The sequence below is a fragment of the Hylobates moloch genome, unplaced genomic scaffold, assembly GCF_009828535.3.
Source record: "Hylobates moloch isolate HMO894 unplaced genomic scaffold, HMol_V3 SCAFFOLD_12, whole genome shotgun sequence".
NCBI lineage: Eukaryota > Metazoa > Chordata > Mammalia > Primates > Hylobatidae > Hylobates > Hylobates moloch.
The window spans coordinates 63,667,315-63,687,926 of record NW_026652287.1 but is presented as its reverse complement, the minus strand read 5'-3'; the positions used below and the strand labels follow the sequence as shown (position 1 = coordinate 63,687,926).

The following is a 20,612-nucleotide window of genomic DNA, read 5'->3' as shown; positions in this document are numbered from 1 at the left end:
GAGGTTTTGGTATGTTGTGCCTCTATTTTCAGTTGTTTCAAAGAAGTTTTTGACTTCTGCCTTAATTTTTTGACTTCTTCCTTAATGACTTACCCCAAAGTCATTCAGGAAATAGTTGTTTAGTTTCCATGTATTTGTGTGATTTTGAGAATTCCTTTTGGTATTGATTTCTATTTTTATTCCACTGTGGTCTGAGAAGAAGGTTGGTATAATTTTCATTTCTTTAAATTTATGGAGATTTGCTTTATGACTAAGCATTGGGTCAATCTTAGAGTATGTTCTTTGTGCAGATGAGAAGAACGTATATTTTGTGGTTGTTGGGTGGAGTATTCCGTAGATGTCTATTAGGTCCATTTGATCGTGTGTCCAATTTAAGTCCAGAATCTCTTTGTTAGTTTTCTGCCTCAATGATCTATCTAATGCTGTCAATGGGCTGTTGAAGAACCCCACTATTATTGTGTGGCTGTCCATCTCTTTTCTTAGGTATCGTAGTAGTGGTTTTATAAATCTAGGTACTCCAGCGTTGGGTGCTTATATATATAGGATGTTAAATCTTCTTGTTTAATTGAACCCTTTATCATTAGGAAGTGCCCTTATTTGTGGTTTTTTACTGTTGTTGGTTTAAAGTCTGTTTCATCTCATACAACAATAGCAACCCTTTGTTTTCCATTTGTATTAGAGATCTTTCTCCATCCCTTTGAGGGTTTGGGTGTCATTATATGTGAGATGGGTCTCTTTAAGATAGCAGAAGTTTGGGTCTCATATTTTTATCCAATTTTCCACACTATGTCTTTTAAATGGAGTGTTTAGGCCATTTACATTCAAGGTTAATATGTGAGGTTTTGTCCCTATTGTGATTTATCATAGTGTTGTTAGTTAGTTACTTTGTAGTCTTGGTTGTGTAGTTGCTTTTTAGGGTCTGTGGGCTTTGTACTTACGTGTGCTTTTGTGGTAGCAAGTATCGTTCTCTTGTTTTCACGTTTAGAGCTTCTTTGAGCATTTCTTGTTGGACCAGTCTGGTGGTGATGAATTCTCTTAACATTTGATTGTCTAGGAAATATTTTATTTCTCCTTTGTGACGCTTAGTTTGGTAGGATATGACACTTTTGGCTGGCATTTTTTCTTTAAGAAGCCTAGAAGGCTTGGTGTGGTGGCTCACCCCTGTAATCCCAGCACTTTGGGAGACCGAGGTGGGTGGATCACAAGGTCAGGAGTTTGAGACCAGCCTGGCCAATATGGTGAAACCCCGTCTCTACTAGAAATACAAAAAAAATTAGCCAGGCGTGGTGGTGCATGCCTATAATCCCAGCTACTTGGGAGGCTGAGGCAAGAGAATTGCTTGAACCCGGGAGGCAGAGGTTACAGTGAGCTGAGATCGCACCACTGCACTCCAGCCTGGGCAACAGAGCAAGACTCCATCAAAAAAAAGAAGACTAAAAATAGGCACCCAATCTCTTCTAAATTGTAAGACTTCTGCTGAGAAGTCCACTGTTATTCTGAGTGGATTCCCTTTATAGGTAATTTGGCTCTTTTCTCTAGCTTCCTTAAAGATATTTTTCTTTCGTGTAGTCTCATGACTATATGCCTTGGGGATGGTCATTTTGTATAGTACCTCTCAGGCATTCCCTGAATTTCTTATATCCGCATGTTGACCTCTTTAGCAAGATTAGGGACATTTTCCTGAATTGTACCTTAAAATGCATTTTCCAAGTTGCTTATTTTTTCTTCTTCTCTGTCAAGAATGCCAATGGGTCATAGTTTGGTCATTTCCCATAATACTATACTTCTCAAAGCCTTTGTTCATTTCTTAAAATTATTTTTCTTTATTTTTGTGTGACTAGGTTAATTCAAAAAACTCATTCTGCCTCTGAAATTCTTTCTTCTGCTTGGTCTAGTCTATTGTTGAGGTTTCCAACAGTATTTTGAAATTCCTGTAGTAAATTTTTCAATTCCAGAAGTTCTGTTTGATTCTTTTTGTGTTTTGGTTCTTTCTCTCTCTATATAGTTTTTTTTCCCCCTATATATCTATCTTTCACATCCTGGCTCATTTTTATGGCTTCTTAGTATTGGATTTCAACTTTCTCTTGGGTCTTGCTGAGTTTCCTTGCCACTCACATTCTGAATTCTAGATCTGTCATTTTCAGCATTTCAATTTGGTCAGGATACATTTCTAGGGAGCTAGTGAGATACTTTGGAGGTGACAAAACATTCTGGCTTTTTGTACTGCCAGAGTCCTGTGCTGATTCCTTCTCATCTGAGAGGGCTGATGCTTCTTTTTCAAAATTTGCTATCATTTGGGTGGGGCTTTTTAATTTTTTTATTCTTTTTTTCTATTGAAGGTATGACTGTGGTGTGTGTTGTATATGATCAACTGGCTTCATTTCTGGATGCTTTCGAAGGGCCAAGGCTCTGTATAAGTTCTTGGTTGCAGATAGGTTCATGTGGTGGCTTTCTTAGATGCCGCTTGTTGTAGCAATATATTTTTATTTAGTGGTGCAATTTAGGCTGAAGTCTAGTAGATGGCACTTAAGAAGAGCTGGCAGGTAGGCCAGGGCCCAGTGGTCACACCCTCCTTGACAGGAGTGGCAGGAAGAGATCGTGATGGGGTGCTCTGAAGTGACACAGAAAGGGGTAAGGGGTGCACCAGCTCCTTGTCCTAAGCCAACAGAAGCATGATCCACTTCCCTACACCCCTGTTACATGGCACATGACCTTCTGGTTATAAAGTCTTTGTCCTTTGGTTCCCAGCCACAGTGCTGTTGTGGACTGTAGATCCACCTCTCTGCCAGCTACAATTAAGACAGGCGTCATGGCAGAGCCTCTACCCCAAGTCCAGAGCGTGCAACTCCGCGAACTGTCCTACATTGCTGGGACCCTGCTGCTCCTGTAGGGAGGGAGAGTTGGGTGCCGCCCTTTGTGAAATCCCAAATAAGAGCTGTGTCAACTACTTTGAAGGAGGCCTGGCATGTGATGGTGAGTATTCAGCACCTGTCAGCTGCCAGCATCCAGGTCACAGATGTGGGCATGTCTCTGGGGTGACAGTAATAATAATAATGGTGGTGGTGGTGGTAATGATAACAACCGCTTTTCGGTAGGCACATAATCCACAGATCCAGAGATACTCCACTTCTCAAGGCATCCCCTATTGTCATGAAATCCTTTGTGCCTCACAGAGGGGACGTGACTTGCTCCAGGTGATACAGCTTATTAAGTATCACCACCAGGGTTCAAACCCAAGTGCTCTCCAGTGCAGAGGTAATTTATTTCTTCATTCAAATACTTAGGGAGCACAATGATGCCATTTCACATCCACTAGAATGGCTATAAGCAAAAGGCAGACAATAACAAGTGATGGCGAGGATGTGGAGAAACAGGGGCCTCTCATTGCTGCTGAGAATGTCAGATGGTGCGGCTGCTTTGCAAAGCAGGTGGCAGTTTCTTAAAAAGTTAAACATCAATTTAACATGTGATTCAATAATTCCACCATACGTATTTATTTAAAATAAGTGAAAACATTCGTCTACGCAAAGACTTGGTCCTCAATGTTCGTAGCAGCATTCATCATAAGAACCAAAAGTAATTCTCAGCAAACTAACACAGGAACAGAAAACCAAACACTGCGTGTTCTCACTCATAAGCAGGAGCTGAACAATGAGAACACATGGACACAGGGAGGAGAACATCACACACCGCGGCCCGTCAGGGCATGGGCAGCAAGGGGAGGGATAGCATTAGGACAAATACCTAATGCATGTGGGGCTTAAAACCTAGATGACGGGTTGATGGGTGCAGCAAACCACCATGGTACATGTATACCTATGTAACAAACCTGCATGTTCTGCACATGTATCCCAGAACTTAAAGTATAAAAAAAAAAAAAAGAAGAAAAGAAAGAAAAAGAAAAAGAACTAAAAGTGGAAACCTCACCTTGAGGCCCTTCTGCTAGTTAATGGATAAAAAAGTGGCACGTCTATACACTGGAATTCTATTTGGCAATAAAAAGGAATGAGCTGCCTATACCTAGTGCATCAGAGCTCCCCAATCCCGGGCTGCAGACCCGTGCAGGTCAGTGGTCTGTTAGGAACCCAGCCACACAGCAGGAGGTGAGCAGTGGGCAGACAAACCAGCATGACTGCCTGAGCTCCTGTCAGATCAGCGGCAGCATTAGATTCCCATAGGAGCGCGAACCCTATTGTGAACTGCACATGCGAGGGATCTAGGTTGCGTGCTCTTTATGGCAATCTAAATAATGCCTGATGATCTGAGGTGGAACAGTTTCATCCCAAAACCATCCCCCCACTCCCCTGAGGTCTATGGAAAAATAGTTTTCCACGAAACCAGTCCCTAGTGCCAAAAAGGTTGGGGACTGCTGTACTATATCATGGGTGAATGTTTAAAATATTACGCTAAGTGAAACAAGCCAGGTGGTCCCATAGAGGGCTAAGGAGAGCTGCAGGGGCAGGTCCATGGGGCCACCGTCCTGGCCTGCATGGCTCCTGTGTACAACTGGCTCACTGTCCTCAGATCTTGAGGCCCCAGAGAGAAGGGGCTCCTGGGATCACTCGTGGGTTCCAGCCCTGCCTGGAGGATTACCGTTCGCCTGGTGGGATCACCCAGGAAATGGAGGCCCACAGAGGAATGCAGCAGTCAGGGAGCAGCGGAGCCTGGATGAGAAGCCGGGACCTGTGGCCCCCAGTCCTGTGCTTTCTCTCCACCATATCACCTCTTAAACTGAGGGGAGCACCCGCAGGGTCACAGGAGATAGGACTTCACACGTGGGTCCCAAAGGAAGAAAGCTTCTCGATTTCTGAGACTCTGTGGGGAGGAGGGGTGGAGAGAATTCAGAACAGGGCTGGGCCCACAGCCTGAGTCTTCTCTGGGAATGAGAGTTTGACTCCTGAGCCCACTGCCCTCCCCAGTTCCCTGGCAAGGCAGGAGCTTCCCCCCCCAACCCACAGTGGAAAGCTGGCAGGGCAGCAGGGAGGAGAAGGGTGTGGATAAGGTGAGGGTGTGGCCAGGGACAGGAAAAGGGGGTCCCCCAGGGAGAGCCCAAGGGTCAGCTGGGCCCCATCCATGTCACGGTTGAGCTTAGCAGTTCTCAGGGGCCACCTGGGCAGGGGTGGTCTGGGGGGTCTGGGGAACAGTCAGGTGAAGAGAGGAGCCACAGAGACAGGGACCCACCTCCTGCCCATCTGGTACTGCCAGATGTCCCTGAGGCTCAGCAGTCCCCTCAGCGGGCTGATGGAAGATGCCCGGGATGGGCAGTGAGCCGGAAGGAGAGTGGCAGAGTGAGCTGGAATGGCAGGGCTACTAGCCTGAGGTTCTAGCAGCTTGGGTGAGAAGCTGATGGGGCATCCTGGCTGGAGCTGAGGCGGCACTGGAGGAGGTGAGGGGCTGGGAAGATGCAGGAACACAGAAGGGCCAGGGAGGAATCAGGGTCCTGTCTGGGTAGGGGCTGGGTGTGTAGCCAGTGCCTCTCAAGGGCAGGGCTCCGGGGCTCAGCCACAACCCAGCGCCATTCACTCCCCAGTCCTCCTGCCTGTTCACACCTGCGCTGGGGCCAGGTCTTCTCCACCCTTGATGCACCCCTGCGCAGGCCCCGGGCCTCGCTGGCTCACTCCTGACAACACAGGGTGCCCCGTGACCACAGCCATGAAGCCATCTCCAAGTGGCAGTGGGTGTGTGGAATAAGGAGTGATCACACCCAGGTGCAGTTCTGCATAGGCTGTGGGCTTGTTTTAGTTTTTGCAAGGAGGGGCCCCTCTGTTCTGCCTCTCCTTCCCCTCTAGCTCCACAACGGTGGTTTCCAACCTTTCCAGGGCTGGCAGAAGGATGGAGAGGAGGAAGGCAAGGGACAGAACCTCCGCTGGCTGGCACTGGAGGACCCAGGCAGTGGCCTCAACTCCAAGGACTCCTCCCAGGGTGTGTGGCTAGGGATATTGGGGGTCCCTCCCCGAGGCACATGGGATGTGGCCCTGGCCGGCTGTGCAGCTTCCTTCTCTCAACCCTGGGAATCCAGCCAGCTGTTCAGCTCCCCGGTGGGGTCACTTGGGCCTCCCAGGAGGACCTAAGGAAGATTCCTAACCTCTCTGGACGCTCTCTCAGGTGTGCCCACGCCTGCCGGTGAGAAGCCAGCTCTGCTCTGTGAATCTGTCTCTGTCTCTCACTGTGCCCGTGTCTGTCTGTCTGTCTGTCTGTCTGTCTCTGTTTCCTGCCTCAGAATGACAACACAGCCTCTCCACATCTGTTTTCTCAGGCATGTGTGGGTCACCTGACCACTCTGCCCCTTCCGAGTTCCAGGTCCCCCATCATCAGCCTCTTGTGTGGCCTCCTGGCAGCTCTGGTCACCAGGCTTCAGGGGGGACAGCAAGGGGGCTCAGCCTATCATCACCTCCCTCCAAAGACGCCATCTCCCTTCTTTTTGCGTGTGATTGCTTCACCCATGGGAGATTCACACCTACCTGCTCTGCCCGATGGAGAGGGTGCCAGCTGCTGCACCCCCCACAGTTTTCCCCCACCTCCTCTTTCTGCCTTTCTCCCGCCCCACCTAGATGGCACCAGGCGGCAGCCCCAGATGCATCTCCCGTTCTCTGACAGCCCCGTTCCCTTGGCTTCTGAGAAGTATGGAAAATGCTCCAACATCCTCCTCACCCCCACTCCCACGATCACCCACACCCTGATGGCTTTTCATCTTCCCCACCCCTGGGATTTGCTTATACAGACTGGGCTTGGCTGGGAGATGGCTGGGGACAGCAAAGCCCATGAAGCTGCCTCTTATTCCCTCTTATAAACCTGGGGGAGGAGGGAGACTCCAGCTCTTCATGGCTCTCTTTCGACTGTGGGGTTTTCAGTTTTTCTGTTCTCTGCCTTGGGGTGGCGGTGCCCATTCTGAAGTTGCAGGATTCCATGGCACCCTTGTCCCCTTTCTGAGCCATGAACACCCCTACTTGCATCAACTTCTTTGCAGCCACCAGGGCTGAGTGCCCTGGGGATGGACAGGTGAGCCATGGGAAAGAGAGACAGCTCATGGTTTCAACTCTCCACAGAGTCCCTCTCCTTCCACCTGAAATCCACTTCCCCACACACAGCCAGTCTTCATTCTCCCAGCACACTTAACCCCAGGGAGGAAGCAGATATTTAAAGACCCTGGTGTCGAACTCCCCGAAGTTCTGAGCCCAGCCATCTGCATGCAATAGATGTTCAACAAATGCTTCTGAAATACTGCTGACGGCATGCAAACAGGGGCTGGCGAGTCTCAGGTGGCCTTGCTTGGGGAGGAGGTCCTGATCAGCTATTTCTCATGGGCCACCACTCAGGGAACATGAAAACTTCCTGAATGGCCACATTTTGATGAATAGAGCTCTGAGGAACATCTGTCTGACTTTGCAGAAACCTGAAGTCCATTGTGCTGACTAATTATCTTTTTTTTTCCCCAAGAGGGCTTTTTTACTGGGAAAAGGTTGAACCCACACAAATAGTCAATATGCTTTGCATTGAGTTTTGTTTCTTATCATGGCCGGTTTACATTTGTCCTGCTCAGACAGCCTTATCTGACTTGGGACATTTGAATGGGCCAGGTGACCACAGGTGACACACAGCTGGAGAACAGCAGAGTGGCTTAGGGGCATGGGTGTCAGAGTCCACTGACGCCAGCTTCTGGTCCCATTTCAATCGCCCACCAGCTATGGGATCTCAGGTAGGAGATGTCACCTCTCTGGGCCACTCCCTCATCTGAAACTGGGGATAATGCTGGTACCTCTCACAGGGCTATTGAGAGATAGAAGGAGATGATGTGTCAGGCCAAGTCCTTTAGACAGGGCAGCTGTTATTTTCATCCCTGCAAGCCAGATCCTCTCCCAGCATCCAGGCATCCTGGTGTTTGGCCCTTTTCCTCCAGAGTCTGGTGTTTTCTCCTTCCAGCCTCCAGTCCCAACCGGCTCAAGCACACCACCAGAACAAAACAGGAGAAGAAGGAAACACTGTTCTCTTTTGCTTGCTTCCACATTTATTTGGGTAATTTTTCTTCTGTCATTGTTCATAAATGTCTCTGATGATCCACATTTATTGAGCAATGGGAACTTTCTGGAAAAGGCACTGTGGGAGCAGAATGAGGCCTCATCCCTGGAGCCCTGTCTCCCCCGCTCCTGACTCGCTGGCTGGGAGCAGCTCTGAGGATGGGGTTCTCCTCTCTCCTGCCCCTGCCATTCACTGGGCAGCCCCCTCAGACCCTGGGCACTGCTCTTAGCTCCTCTGTCACTCTCAAGAAAACACAAGAGCTGCCTGATGCTATGAGGACCTCATTGTTGTCCAGAGCACCCTCTCACCCTGACCCCTTCCCAGAGCCCAATCCATAGTGTGTGAGTGGATGGGGATGGAGGTGAGATCGAGAGCTGGGCTTTAGTGTGCACACCCTTAGGGAGGCTAGATGTTTATTCTTCCCCCAAGCCCCATCGGGTCCCAACTCGCCACTCCAAGTCCCTCCTGGCATGAGCGAGGAAGTGCCCTGAGGATGACATGCCAGCTATACCCTCCTCCCCCGGAGGACCTAGCTTTCAGCACAGGCCACCTGGCCACCAGTTCCACAGCCCTGTGAGTGTTCACTGGTCTTTCTTTCAGCTGGTCGGTCCTCTCTCTGCTCCTCCCCTCCCTTCTGCTCCTTCAGCTCCACGCTGCCCTCCTGCTGCCACTGGCCCCAGAGCCCACACAGTCTCCTCAGCAGCTCATGAAAGTCGGCTTGGAACCCAGAGGAGGAGAAGTAGTAGACAAAGGGGTCGACGCAGGAGTTCAGGGTGCTGAGAAGCGTCACGTAGATCCTCCACGCCGGACTTTCACTGCAGATATAGCCCACGACATGGGACACGTTATAGGGCCCAAAGCAGACAAGGAAGTTGAGCAGCGTGGCCGCCACCAACCCCGCCACCCTCCTCTGCCGGCGGTGGCTGCCCCCTCTGCCGAGGATCCACACCAGGCGGCTGTAGCAGTAGCTGGTGATGATCAGGGGGACCGCAAAGAGGACCACAGCTATCTCCAGCCGCACGGGCAGGAGGATGGCTAGCTGGTCCTTCCGGAACTCCAGGTAGCAGGTCCCATTGGTGCCCTGGCTGTGGGAGATGTCCCCTGAGAATTCCATGACATAGACCACACTGCAGTGAGCAGAGGCCAACAGCCAGCAGGCCACACTCACCAGACCTGCCTGTCCCAGCCTCGGCCGGGTCTTGTACCATAGTGGGTGGGCCACACTCAGGAAGCGCTCAATGCTCACAGCTGCCAGGAAGAGGGCGGTGAGATAGAAGGTGGTGAAGAAGATGAATCCGGAGAGCGGGCAGAGGATGAAGGGCAGGGGCCAGTGCAAGCCATTGGCTGCCTCCACCATGCGGAAAGGCAGGAACAGCAGCAGGAGCAGGTCTGAGGCGGTCAGGTTGAGCAGGAGCACGTCCACGGCCACTGGGCGGCGCCGCAGCTTGCCCACAAAGACCACCAGGGCCAGCAGGTTGAGGGGGAGCCCCACCAGGAAAGTAAGAAGGTACACCGAGAAGACAAACCAGTGATTGCCGGAGAAGTAGGAGTGGTCGGGGCCTGCACTCATGGTGGTGGCCACTGGTGAGAGAGAGTAACATGGAGTTGGTAGTGGGGGGCCTAACGGCCTCTGGCCAGGAGCATCTCCCCCAAAAGAGTACGAGGTCACTACGCCCACCCCTCTTGTCTCCGGGTGCCTTGCGGGGGGGTCAGCCTGCCTGTCTTCCTGAGCATGCCCTGTCCCCTGTCCCTTCCCCAGCAGAGAAGCACCAAGGTGCTCCTCCACCCAGCCCCTCGGGCCCAAGCTCACCTGCTTCTTTGAGACCCCAAACGCTCTGCCGCACAGCACCTTGCTGTCTCTCCAGACCTAGTGCGGTTGGCTATTTATCCGGCAGAACTGATAAAGACCTGGCTGTGCCCATGACGTCACTCACTGTTGAACAGTGGCACAAAGATGCCTTGAGCTCCGTTGCCAGGGCTGGTCAGTATGCTAAAAGGTGAACAAATTCCACAACTGTGTGCCTCCCTCCTCATGCAGTCTCAGCTGGGATGCTCTAAACAGGCCCCAACCGACGTCTTCCCCTCCCCTCTTCTTCACTTGAATTTTGTCTGCTTCTCTAGAATGGCACTTATCCAATTTGCCTTGTAAGGGCAGGAAGTGTGATGCAATGACAGAGCGAGCTCCATGAGGTCTGTTTCTTCCTGACTTTGTGATTTGGGGGGAAATGATTTAAATTCTCCATGTCTCTGCTTTCTCCCCTACAGAACAGAGCTCGTCATAGTACCCATCTCATAGATCACCGCATTAACACATGCAAATTAAAACAATATGTAGGTAGATTAAAAGATTACTAATACATGTTGAGTGGTTTGATGGAAGCCTGGCGTGTGGTTGTGAGTGGGCAGTGGATGCCAGCTGCTATTTTCCCTGTCACTGGTGCAGGATTATCTCTGGGGTGACAATATAATAATAATAATAATAGTGGTGGTGGCGATGACGACAGCAGCTGCCTTCTCGTGGGCACATAATCCGTAGCAGACACTGCTTCTAGGGCGACGCTTTTATGTCATAAAATCCTTGTCCCTCACCGTAGGGAAGTGACTTGCTCCAGGTGATACAGCTTGTGAAATGTCACCACCGGGGTTCAAACCCAAGTGCTCTCCAGTTTCACTGGTGATCTATTAGTTCATTCAGACAGTCACGGGGCACAATAAGATATGATTTCACATCCACTGGAATGGCCACAAGCAAAAAGTCAGGCAATGCCTATGGTCGGCGAGAATGTAGAGAAATAGGGGCCTCATTCACTGCTGGTGAGAATAATGGGAGGTGGTGTCCCCGCTTTGGAAAGCAGGTGGCAGTTGCTTAAAAAGTTAAACATAAATTCACCGTGCGATCCAACAATTCCACCGTAGGTATTTACTTAAGAGAAGTGGAAATTCAGGTCTACTTAAAGACTCAGTCCTAAATGTTCACAGCAGTGTTGGTCATAGTCACCAGCAGTGGAAATGTCACCTGGCAGCCCATCAGCTGGTGAGTGAATAAAAAAGTGGAACATCCATATACTGGAATTCTATTTGGCAAAGAAAAGGAATGAGCTACCCATACACACTACAGCCTTATGCTGAGTGAAACAAGCCAGACATAAAAGACCATATATTGTCAGATTTCATTTATATGATATGTCCAGAATAGGCAAAGTTATAGAGTCACAAAGTAGACTTGTGGTTGTCTGGGGGATGGAGGTAGAAATGAAGATTAAGTTGGTTTTTTTTTTTTTTTTTGAGACAGGGTCTTGTTGTCACCCAGGCTGGAGTGCAATGGTGCGATCTTGGCTCACTGCAAACTCTGCCTGCCGGGTTCAAGAGATTCTCATGCCTCAGCCTCCCAAGTAGGTAGGATTACAGGTGCCCACTACCATGCCCGGCTAATTTTTGTATTTTTAGTAGAGATGAGCTTTCGCCATGTTGGCCAGGCTGGTCTCAAACCACTGACCTCAGGTGATCCGCCCACCCCAGCCTCCCAAAGTGCTGAGATTATAGGCATAAGCCACCCCGCCTGGCCCAATATTAAGTTTAAATGAACATGAAGGATTTTACAAGGGTCATGAAAATGTTCTAAAACTAGCTGATGGTAGTGGACTCACATCTCAGTAAATTTACTAAAAATCATTGAATTGTACACTTAACATTGGTGAATTTGATGATATGTACATAATATCTCAATTAAGCTGTTAAAAGTGCAGCAGTAGGCTGGGTACGGCAGCTCAGGTCCATAATTTTAGCACTTTGGCAGGCTGAGGTGGGAGGATTGCTTGAGCACAGGTTGTTTGAGACTAGCCTGGGCAACATAAGGAGACCCTATGTCCACAGGGGCAAAAAAAAAAAAAAAAACAAGAAAGAAAGAAAAAAGAAATTAGCTGGGTTTAGTGGCATGTGCCTCTGGTCCCAGCCACTTGGGAAGCTGAAATGGAAGAATCACTTGAGCCCAGGAATTCAAGGCTGCAGTGAGCCATGACTGTGTCACTGCACTCCAGCCTGAGCAACAGAGTGAGACCGTGTCTAAAAATAAAAAAAAAAACGCAGTTGTGAACGAAAAGTTTTTGCTGTCATGCTGTTTACATTACATTTGGTGGTGAGGGCTTGGGGGATGGAGTAGGGGAAGGATCATGAAGACATGGATACTGAAGAGGCAAACAGCCACTGGAGGGAACACTGGGGCAGGGGAGTCATGGGTGCACAGGCTTGGCCTGCTGGGGAAGCTAATAGGAGGTTTGGGTCTCACAAGAGTGAAAGGCACCTGGGGTGGATCACACTGAGTCTCCTGGGCCCCAGGGAGGCACTGGATTTGCCCTAAGTAGGGGGAAGCAGGAGGAACTGGGAGAAGCAGCCCAGTATCCAGCAGGGGCTGTGGAGCAGGAGCCAAAGAGAGTGGGCCCTGGCACCCCGCGGTGCGGGAGGAGGCACTGGGGCTCCCTGGGGTGGAGTTTGGGTTTTTACTGAAATTCCCTCGTGTTGTCACTGCACAAGGGCCAGGCTTGTTTCTGGCTTCCAAAAGAAGTTACTTAATTTCTCTGGCCTGTTTCCATATTGATAAAACAGATATAGAACTTTCTTTGGAAGGCTAGTAGAGACATTCATTCATTCATTGAGCAAATATTTACTGAGCACCTACTGTGTGCCACTCTCTCTTCTGGGCACTGGGGATATATCATCAATTACAAGAAAAATCCTTGCTTGCATAGACATTTCAGCCTGAACAGAGCTCATTTGTAGAAATTGGTGTGTGCACCCCAGCTGGTGGCTGCCATTTGTTGTGCTCCAATACATCATCATTGCATGGCATTGCTGTCATTTAGAGCAGGTGCCCAGGTGTCTGTCTCCTTCACAGCCACAGCCACTCCCCTCTGCCCTCCCTCTCATGGATTGGGGATGCTATCCTTTGCAAAATGGACCACAAATACAGGGTTAACCCCCACACCCCCAGGTTTCCCAAATGTCCCCTGGCTCTTGGGGGTCCTGCTTGGAAGGATCACATCCTGCTTTTACCCCTTCCTTGCTGTAGGGCCTCAGGCAAGTTTCTTCATCCCGTTAGCTACCTGGTGCAGCACCTTTGTGCAAATTAGGTGCTCCCTTTCCAGAGGAGCCCACCCCGCACCAAGTGCTGCCTAAGGAGTGGCTGGTGTATTTCTTCAAATTAGAACACAATACTCCTTCCCTTGATGCAAGCAAGGCAGCCACGTGGCTTGCTGAGCAAAGCACAGGCTAGAATTTAGTCAGTGTTTGCTCCTCTGCCCAGTACCTTCATGTAGTGAACACCCACTCATCTGTACAGCAGTGGCAGGGCTAAACCACAGGGTTGTGTGAAGCTGAAGTGAGACAACACTCACTGTAGACACTCAGCATGACACCCATCACGTATTACAGACTATACAGTTGACCTTTGAATAGCACAGGTTTGAACTGTGCAGGTCCACTTACTTGTGGATTTTTTTCAATAAATATATTGGAAACATTTTCAGAGATTTGTAACAATTTGAAAAAATTTACAGAGGAACCACAAGCCTAGAAATATATTTTAAAAATTAAGCAAAAGTTAAGTATGCCACAAATACAAAAAAATATATGTAGGTACTGGTCTATTTACTGCCACAAAATGGACACAAAGCTTTTTTTTTTTTTTGAGACAGGATCTGGCTCTATTGCCCAGGCTGGAGTGCAATGACATGATCTTGGCTCACTGCAACCTCTGCCTCCCAGGCTCAAACCATCTTTCCACCTCAGCCTCCTCAGTAGCTGGGACTACAGGCACACGCCACCATGCCCAGCTAATTTTTTTGTATTTTTGGTAAAGACAGGGTTTTGCCATGTTGCCGAGGCTGGGCAAATCTCTTATAGAAAGTTAAAACTAGCAGGGTACTGTGGTTCACGCCTGTAATCCCAGCACTTTGGGAGGCCAAAGCGGGTGGGTCAACTGAGGTCAGGGGTTCGAGACAAGCCTGGCCAACATGGAGAAACCCCATCTCTACTTAAAATACAAAAAATTAGCCAGGTGTGGTGGTGGGTGCCTGTAATCCCAGCTACTTGGGAGGCTGAGGCAGGAGAATTGCTTGAACCCGGGAGGCGGAGGTTGCAGTGAGCCAAGATCACACCATTGCACTCCAGCCTGGGAGACAGAGCAAGACTCTGTCTAAAAACAAAACAAAACAAAAAAGTTAAAATTTATCAAAAATATACACACGCAAACACAAACTCTGATGCCATTTGAAGTCGAGAAACGCAAGCAAACATAAAGATGTGCAGTATTAAAGTCATAAGTGCATGTTTACTGTAGATATACTGTACTCCTATAATAATTTCGTAGCCACCTCCTGTGCTTTCTCCGTGAGCTCACCTGTTGAGTATCTGCTTCAAACACCACGTGAAGCTAATCATCTCCTGGTGAGCAGTTCTCGCCAGTACATTGTGTGTAGAAGTAAAAAGTGATCTTTCGTAGTCATTGCATATGTTTCACCATGTTTACTGCAATACCGTAAACTTTGAATAACCCCCTGGGCCCCATATGCGGGGCCACTAGTGGTGCCAGAGCTGCTTCCAAGAAGCAAAGAAAAGTCATGACATTACAAAAAAGGGTTGAACCGCTTGATCTCTACCACAGATTGAGATCTGCAGCTGTGGTTACTGCCGCTTCAGACAGACAATTTCTCATATAAACAGACAACATAAACTTACGGTATTGATAAATACAGCACAGTGCTGTGAAGGTATTTTCTCTTTCTATTAATGTTTTCAGTAACATGTACTTTTCTCTAGCTGACTTTATTGTAAGAATCCAGCATATAATACATATAACATACAAAATATGTCTTTTTTCTTTTTTTTCCAGAGACAAGATCTTGCTCTGTCACCCAGGCTGGAGTGCAGTGGTGCAATCATGGCATTGCAGTCTCGATCCTGGGCTCAAGCGATCCTCCCACCTCAGACTCCTCAGTAGTTGGGACTACAGGCACACACCACCACGCCCAGCTAATTATTTTTATTTTTATTATTTGTAGAGGTGGGGGTCTCACTATGTTGCCCAGGCTGGTCTTGAACTCCTGGCTTCAAGCAGTCTTCCCGCCTCGGCCTCCTAAAGTGCTGGGATTACAGGCATAAACCACTGTGCCTGGCTTCAAATATGTCTTACTCAATTGTTTATATACTGGGTAAAGCTTTTGGTCAACAGTAGGCTATTAGTAGTTGAACTTTGGGGGAGTCAAAGTCATGCACAGATTTTCCACTGCGTGGGGGTTCGGCACCCCATCCCCACGTTGTTCAAGAGTCAACTAACTGCGTGGCCTTTGCCCATCACTGCGGGACCTTGCATTTTCCCTCCCCGGCTGAAGCGTCTTTTCCTGCCAGCCTCCGTTCCAAGCTCCAAGGCTGCCCCCTTGCGAGTTTCACATGGTATAACAGCGTCATTATCCTGCCTCCTGCCTCCTCTCCTACTCGGAAATCAAATGTTCTCTCCTGGGAACTGATTTCAGAGTAGCGTGTCCTCAAGTGCATCACCGGAGTGGCAGTTCCTGTGGGTCAGAAACAGACTGCCTCCTCCTTCCCCTAAGTACAAGGCCTCTGCTCGCGGCCCACTGAAGACAGGCAGGTGAGGACGTGCAGAGGGGAGAGAAAGACAGGCGAGGAAGGGGGCCGACCTTGCAGTGGCAAACTTACCTCCCCCTGCCACCTTGCTGTGGCTCCGTGCTCCTCTCTTGACTGGGGTGCTGCCCTCGGCAGGCACCACTCTCCTCTTGAGTGGCTCCAGGGAGGCCTCCGGGCCAGGCTGCCCTGCAGTTCCTCCGAAGCAGCCCCCCGCAGGGGCCTGGAGAAGCAGCCGGGCCCTCCTGCCCCATGCTCCTTCCCCCGAGCGGTGGCGTTACTTCTGGGACTTGCCCCCTTGCGTTCTTGCCGCACACGCTGTCTTCAGGCCAGGACCCCTTCCCAAGTAACCGGTCACCAGCGGATTAAGCACCACACTCCAGGCACCCGTGATGAGCCCCAGCTTCCGCCAGGAGCCTCCCAGATTGGGGTACAGGAAGCTGGCCACGTTGGAGGCGTTGTAGGGTCCTACGCAGAGCAGTAGCGTAAGGAGGGCCCCGCCGGCCACCCAGGCGGCCCTCAGCTTCCGCCTATGCGTCAGGCCAGAGTGGGCCAGTGCCCGGAGGCAGCCCACGTAGCAGAAGGCTGTGATGGCCAAGGGCAGAAAAAAGAGCAGGAGAGAGAGGCTGAAGCGGGCCGGGCCGGCAGAGGCCGGGTCCCAGGCCTCCAGGCAGACCGGAGAGCCGTTGACCGGTGTGTTGATGCCCAGGGAGGTGTTGCTGGGGTCCAGCCAGCCTCCCGGAGCCTCCAAGCCAAAGACCAGACCCAGGTGACACAGGACGAGGGCCCAGATGGCCGCGCACACCCCCCAGGAATAGCACGGCCTCCGGAAGGCTTGGTAGCCCAAGGGGAAGGCTGCTCCCAGGTAGCGGCCTGCACTCAGGGCGGCCAGGAAGCCCCCGCCGGCATAGAGTGGAGAGAAGTGGGCCACTGCGAAGACGGGGCACAGCGAGGCCGGCAGAGGCCAGGCCCCCGAGGCCAGCGCCTCCACCGCCTTCAGGGGCAGGGAGACTGTCAGCAGCAGGTCGGAGCAGCCCAGGTTCAGGGCGTAGACCAGGCTAGGGGTGAGACGGAGCCGGGCGTGGGCCGTCGCGCCTCGGATGGCCAAGACGTTGAGCGGGAAGCCCAGCGCAAAGGCGGCCACATAGAGGCCGAAGGAGAGCTGCAGGGGCAGGTCCATGGAGCCGCCGTCCTGGCCTGCACGGCTCCTGTGTGCAACTGGCTCCCTGTCTTCAAATCTTGGGGCCCCGGAGAGGAGGGGCTCCTGGGATCACTCGCGGGTTCCAGCCCTGTGTGGAGGATTACAATTCGCCTGGTGGGATCACGGAGGAAACGGAGGTCCACAGAGAAAGGCAGCAGTCAGGGAGCAGCGGAGCCTGGATGAGAAGCCAGGACCTGTGGCCCCCAGTCCTGTGCTTTCTCTCCACCATATCACCACTTAAAACCAGGGAAGCTCCTGCAGTGTCACAGGAGATAGGATGTGGCGCGCAGGTCCCAGAGGAAGAAGGCTTCTCGATTTCTGAGACTCTGTGGGGAGGAGGGGTGGAGAGAATTCAAAACAGGGCTGGGCCCACAGCCTGAGCCTTCCCTGGGAATGGGAGTTTGACTCCTGAGCCCACTGCCCTCCCCGGTTCCCTGGCAAGGCAGGAGCTGCTCCCCCACAGTGGAAAGCCAGAGGAGAAGCAGGGAGGAGAAGGGTGTGGATGAGGTGAGGGTGTGGCCAGGGGCAGGAAAAGGGGGTCCCCCAGGGAGAGCCCAAGGGTCAGCTGGGCCCCATCCGTGTCACGGTTGAGCTTAGCAGTTCTCAGGGGCCACCTGGACAGGGGGTCTGGGGGTCTGGGGAACAGTCAGGTGAAGAGAGGAGCCACAGAGAGAGGGACCCACCTCCGGTGCTGCCAGATGTCTCTGAGGCTCAGCAGTCCCCTCAGCGGGCTGACGGAGGATGCCTGGGATGGGCAGTGAGCCGGAAGGGGAGGAGGGCAGGTGACAGGGCCATTAGCCTGAGGTTCTAGCAGCTTGGGTGAGCAGCTAATGGGGCATCCCGGCTGGAGGTGAGGCCACACCAGAGGAGGTGAGGGGCTGGGAAGATGCAGGAACACAGAGGGGCCAGGGAGGAATCGGGGTCCTATCTGGATAGGGGCCGGGTGTGTAGCCAGTGCCTCTCAAGAGCAGGGCTCAGGGACTTGGCCACAACCTAGCGCTATTCCCTCCCCAACCCTCCTGCCTGTTCACACCTGTGCTGGGGCCAGGTCTTCTCCACCCTCACCCCTGGGCAGGCCCCGGGCCTCTCTGGCTCACCCCTGACAACACAGGGTGCCCCGTGACCGCAGCCACCAAACCATCTCCAAGTGGCAGTGGGTGTGTGGGGTAAGGAATGATCACACCCAGGTGCGGTTCTGCATAGGCTGTGGGCTTGTTTTAGTTTTTGCGAGGACGGGGCCCCCCTGTTCTGCCTCTGCTTCCCCTCTAGCTCCATGGTGGTGGCTTCCGACCTTCCCAGGGCTGGAGGAAGGAGCAGGAGGAGGAAGGCAAGGGACGGGGGCAGCCTCTGCTGACTGGCACTGGAGGACCCAGCTTGTGGCCCCCACTCTGCCTGTCAAGGGGTGGCACAGATGTCCAAGCCGACTCCCCCCTGGGTGCATGGCTGGGGACACTGGGGGGCACTCCCCGAGGCACAGGGAATGTGGCACCGGCCGGCTGCGTAGCTTCCTTCTCTCAGCCCTGGGAATCCTCCCAGCCTTTCGTGTTTCCCACTGGGGTCACCTGAGCCTCCCAGGAGGACCTAAGGAAGATTTCTAACCTCTCTAGACGCTCTCTCAGGTGTGCCCACGCCTGCTGGTGAGAAGCCAGCTGTGCTCTGTGATTCTGTCTCTGTCTCTCACTGTGCCCGTGTCTGTCGGTCTGTCGGTCTGTCTCTGTTTCCTGCCTCAGAATGACAACACAGCCTCTCCACATCAGTTTTCTCAGGCGTGTGTGGGTCACCTGACCACTCTGCCCCTTCCGAATTCCAGGTCCCCCATCATAAACCTCTCTCTGTGTGGCCTCCTGGCAGCTCTGGTCACCAGGCTTCGGGGGGACAGCAAGGGGGTCTCAGCCTATCACTAACTCCCTCAAAGACACCGTCTCACTGCTTTTCATACCTCAGAGCCACTAAATTTGTCCATGCTCACTTTTCTCTCGAGAGCCGCATCTGGGGTGCAGCGCCCGCTGTGAGCGGAGAACTGGCCTCCTACTGTTCAGTGTGTTGTTGGGAACCGAGAAATGGACAGAACAGAGGAAGAATCCACAGCAGTGCGGTTTCCCCTCCTACAGCAAGAGTGAAGCCCCAGGGAGCCGTTGGGTTTTCCAGATCTTCTCTGCTTTGGCCCCACCCACCTGGCGTCTGGATCTTTGCCCAAGGGCACCTTCTCCAGGGCCTTCCGGCGTGCCTCAGCCACACTGATCCCTCCTGTGAATCTCACTTTTGTTGTCTTTCTTCAGTGCGACATCGTCTTGGCTGGCTCCCGAGCTAGAATGCCGGCCTCCTGAGGGCAAATGCTTTGGCCTGCTTTGCCTACTACACGTTGCACAGCAGGTGTTTGGGAACCTAAATGCACGATCCATTGTCTGGACCCTGGGAAGACTGTGAGAGCTGGGGTTGTGGAGGGCAGCCTGCATCTGGAGTCCTGGTCCCCCAGCTTCCTGGCCACCTGCTCTTCACCTGCTCTTCACGCCTCAGCAATGTCTATTGATGGCCACATCTCACGGTCAATCAGCCATGTAGTAGGTTTATGTCAGCAGCTGTGCTGAGGGACAGGGTGGGAAGGGGAAGACGCTTGATGGTTGCCAGGGAGCTTGAGCCAGGCCCTTCAGGCTTAGGACTGCCTCAGCTCCCTCCAGGGGATCTTGCCTTTAAAATCCTTGGTGGCCCTAGACTAGAGATCCCCAAGGTTGGTCCTATACCTTATCTTTTTGGTGTCCTAACAACTGGCTCTGTACTGGTGCATTTCCAGGTGCTCAGTATCTGTGTGCCGAATGAGTGAAGAAAGGGTTGAATGACACCAGACCTCATTTTGGGCACAGACACCCTAACACCCTCCCTGTCTCATTTAAACAGTTTTTGTTGTTGTTGTTTTGAGACGGAGTCTCGCTCTGTTGCCCAGACTAGAGTGCAGTGGCGTGATCTCGGCTCACCGCTACCTCCGCCTCCCAGGTTCAAGTGATTCTCCTGCCTCAGCCTCCCAAGTAGCTGAAATTACAGGTGTGAACCACCACGCCCAGCTAATTTTTGTATTTTTAGTAGAGACAGGATTTTGCCATGTTGGCCAGGCTGGTCTTGAACTCCTGACCTGAGGGGATCTGCCCACCTTGGCCTCCCAGAATGCTGTGATTACAGGTGTGATCCACCACGCCTGGCCTTTAAACAGTTCTTAAAGCCTCACCTTCCTCCAGAAAAGTTAATGGTGCTCACGAGAATCAAACCAGGGACAAAGTGGATTGATGGGGAGATCAAGGCCTCCCTGAACCATAATTCCTAGCGTTACCATTCAGGTACTGAGCAGAGACGGGAGGGGAAGGAGGGTGGGAAAGGAAGGTAGCAGTCTGGGGACACCTGCCACGCGCTAGGAACCGATGTCCTTGATGATCAGATAATCACACCCCTGCCCTCTAAGGAGAATGGGCTTTAGCCCCTTTGCAGAAGCAGGTGAATGGGTGGAGAAAGATCAAACCCGAGAAGCGGAGAGGGGAGCTGGGGCACCTAACTGGAAAGTCTGAATCAGTGAACAGAATTAGAGAATGGGTGCAGAGGACCTCGAATGACAGAAAAGCTGTGAGGTTTCTCAGGGTGGCTGGTCTTCAAGACTTTCTCTGGCAGCTATGGGTTGTGCAAGAACTGGGTAGTGTCACTTTTGGGAAGAGCTGTTTTGAATCGGCTTCCCCTTTTCACATTCTTTGAAAAATGCAAATAAAGGATGGAGGTT

At 51.7% G+C, this 20,612-nt stretch overlaps 2 protein-coding genes across 2 annotated transcripts; both read right to left on the bottom strand.

Annotated features, from left to right (window-relative positions):
- Positions 1–7,879: 7,879 nt before the first annotated feature.
- On the bottom strand, positions 7,880–10,068 carry FFAR3 (free fatty acid receptor 3). The gene is made up of 2 exons (XM_032171644.2): positions 9,827–10,068; positions 7,880–9,597 (listed from the first exon to the last, which is right to left on the bottom strand). Exon 2 carries the CDS (start codon positions 9,584–9,586, stop codon positions 8,546–8,548), a length of 1,041 nt encoding a protein of 346 aa, XP_032027535.1. The 5' UTR covers positions 9,587–9,597; positions 9,827–10,068; the 3' UTR covers positions 7,880–8,545.
- Positions 10,069–14,520: 4,452 nt separating this feature from the next.
- FFAR1 (free fatty acid receptor 1) lies at positions 14,521–20,463 on the bottom strand. The gene is made up of 2 exons (XM_032171643.2): positions 17,536–20,463; positions 14,521–17,178 (listed from the first exon to the last, which is right to left on the bottom strand). Exon 2 carries the CDS (start codon positions 16,829–16,831, stop codon positions 15,929–15,931), a length of 903 nt encoding a protein of 300 aa, XP_032027534.1. The 5' UTR covers positions 16,832–17,178; positions 17,536–20,463; the 3' UTR covers positions 14,521–15,928.
- Between the last annotated feature and the right edge of the window lie 149 nt (positions 20,464–20,612).

Excerpts from the sequence above, each read along its gene's own strand:
- FFAR3 (XM_032171644.2), bottom strand. The coding sequence starts at position 9,586 with ATGAGTGCAGGCCCCGACCACTCCTACTTCTCCGGCAATCACTGGTTT.
- FFAR1 (XM_032171643.2), bottom strand. The coding sequence starts at position 16,831 with ATGGACCTGCCCCTGCAGCTCTCCTTCGGCCTCTATGTGGCCGCCTTT.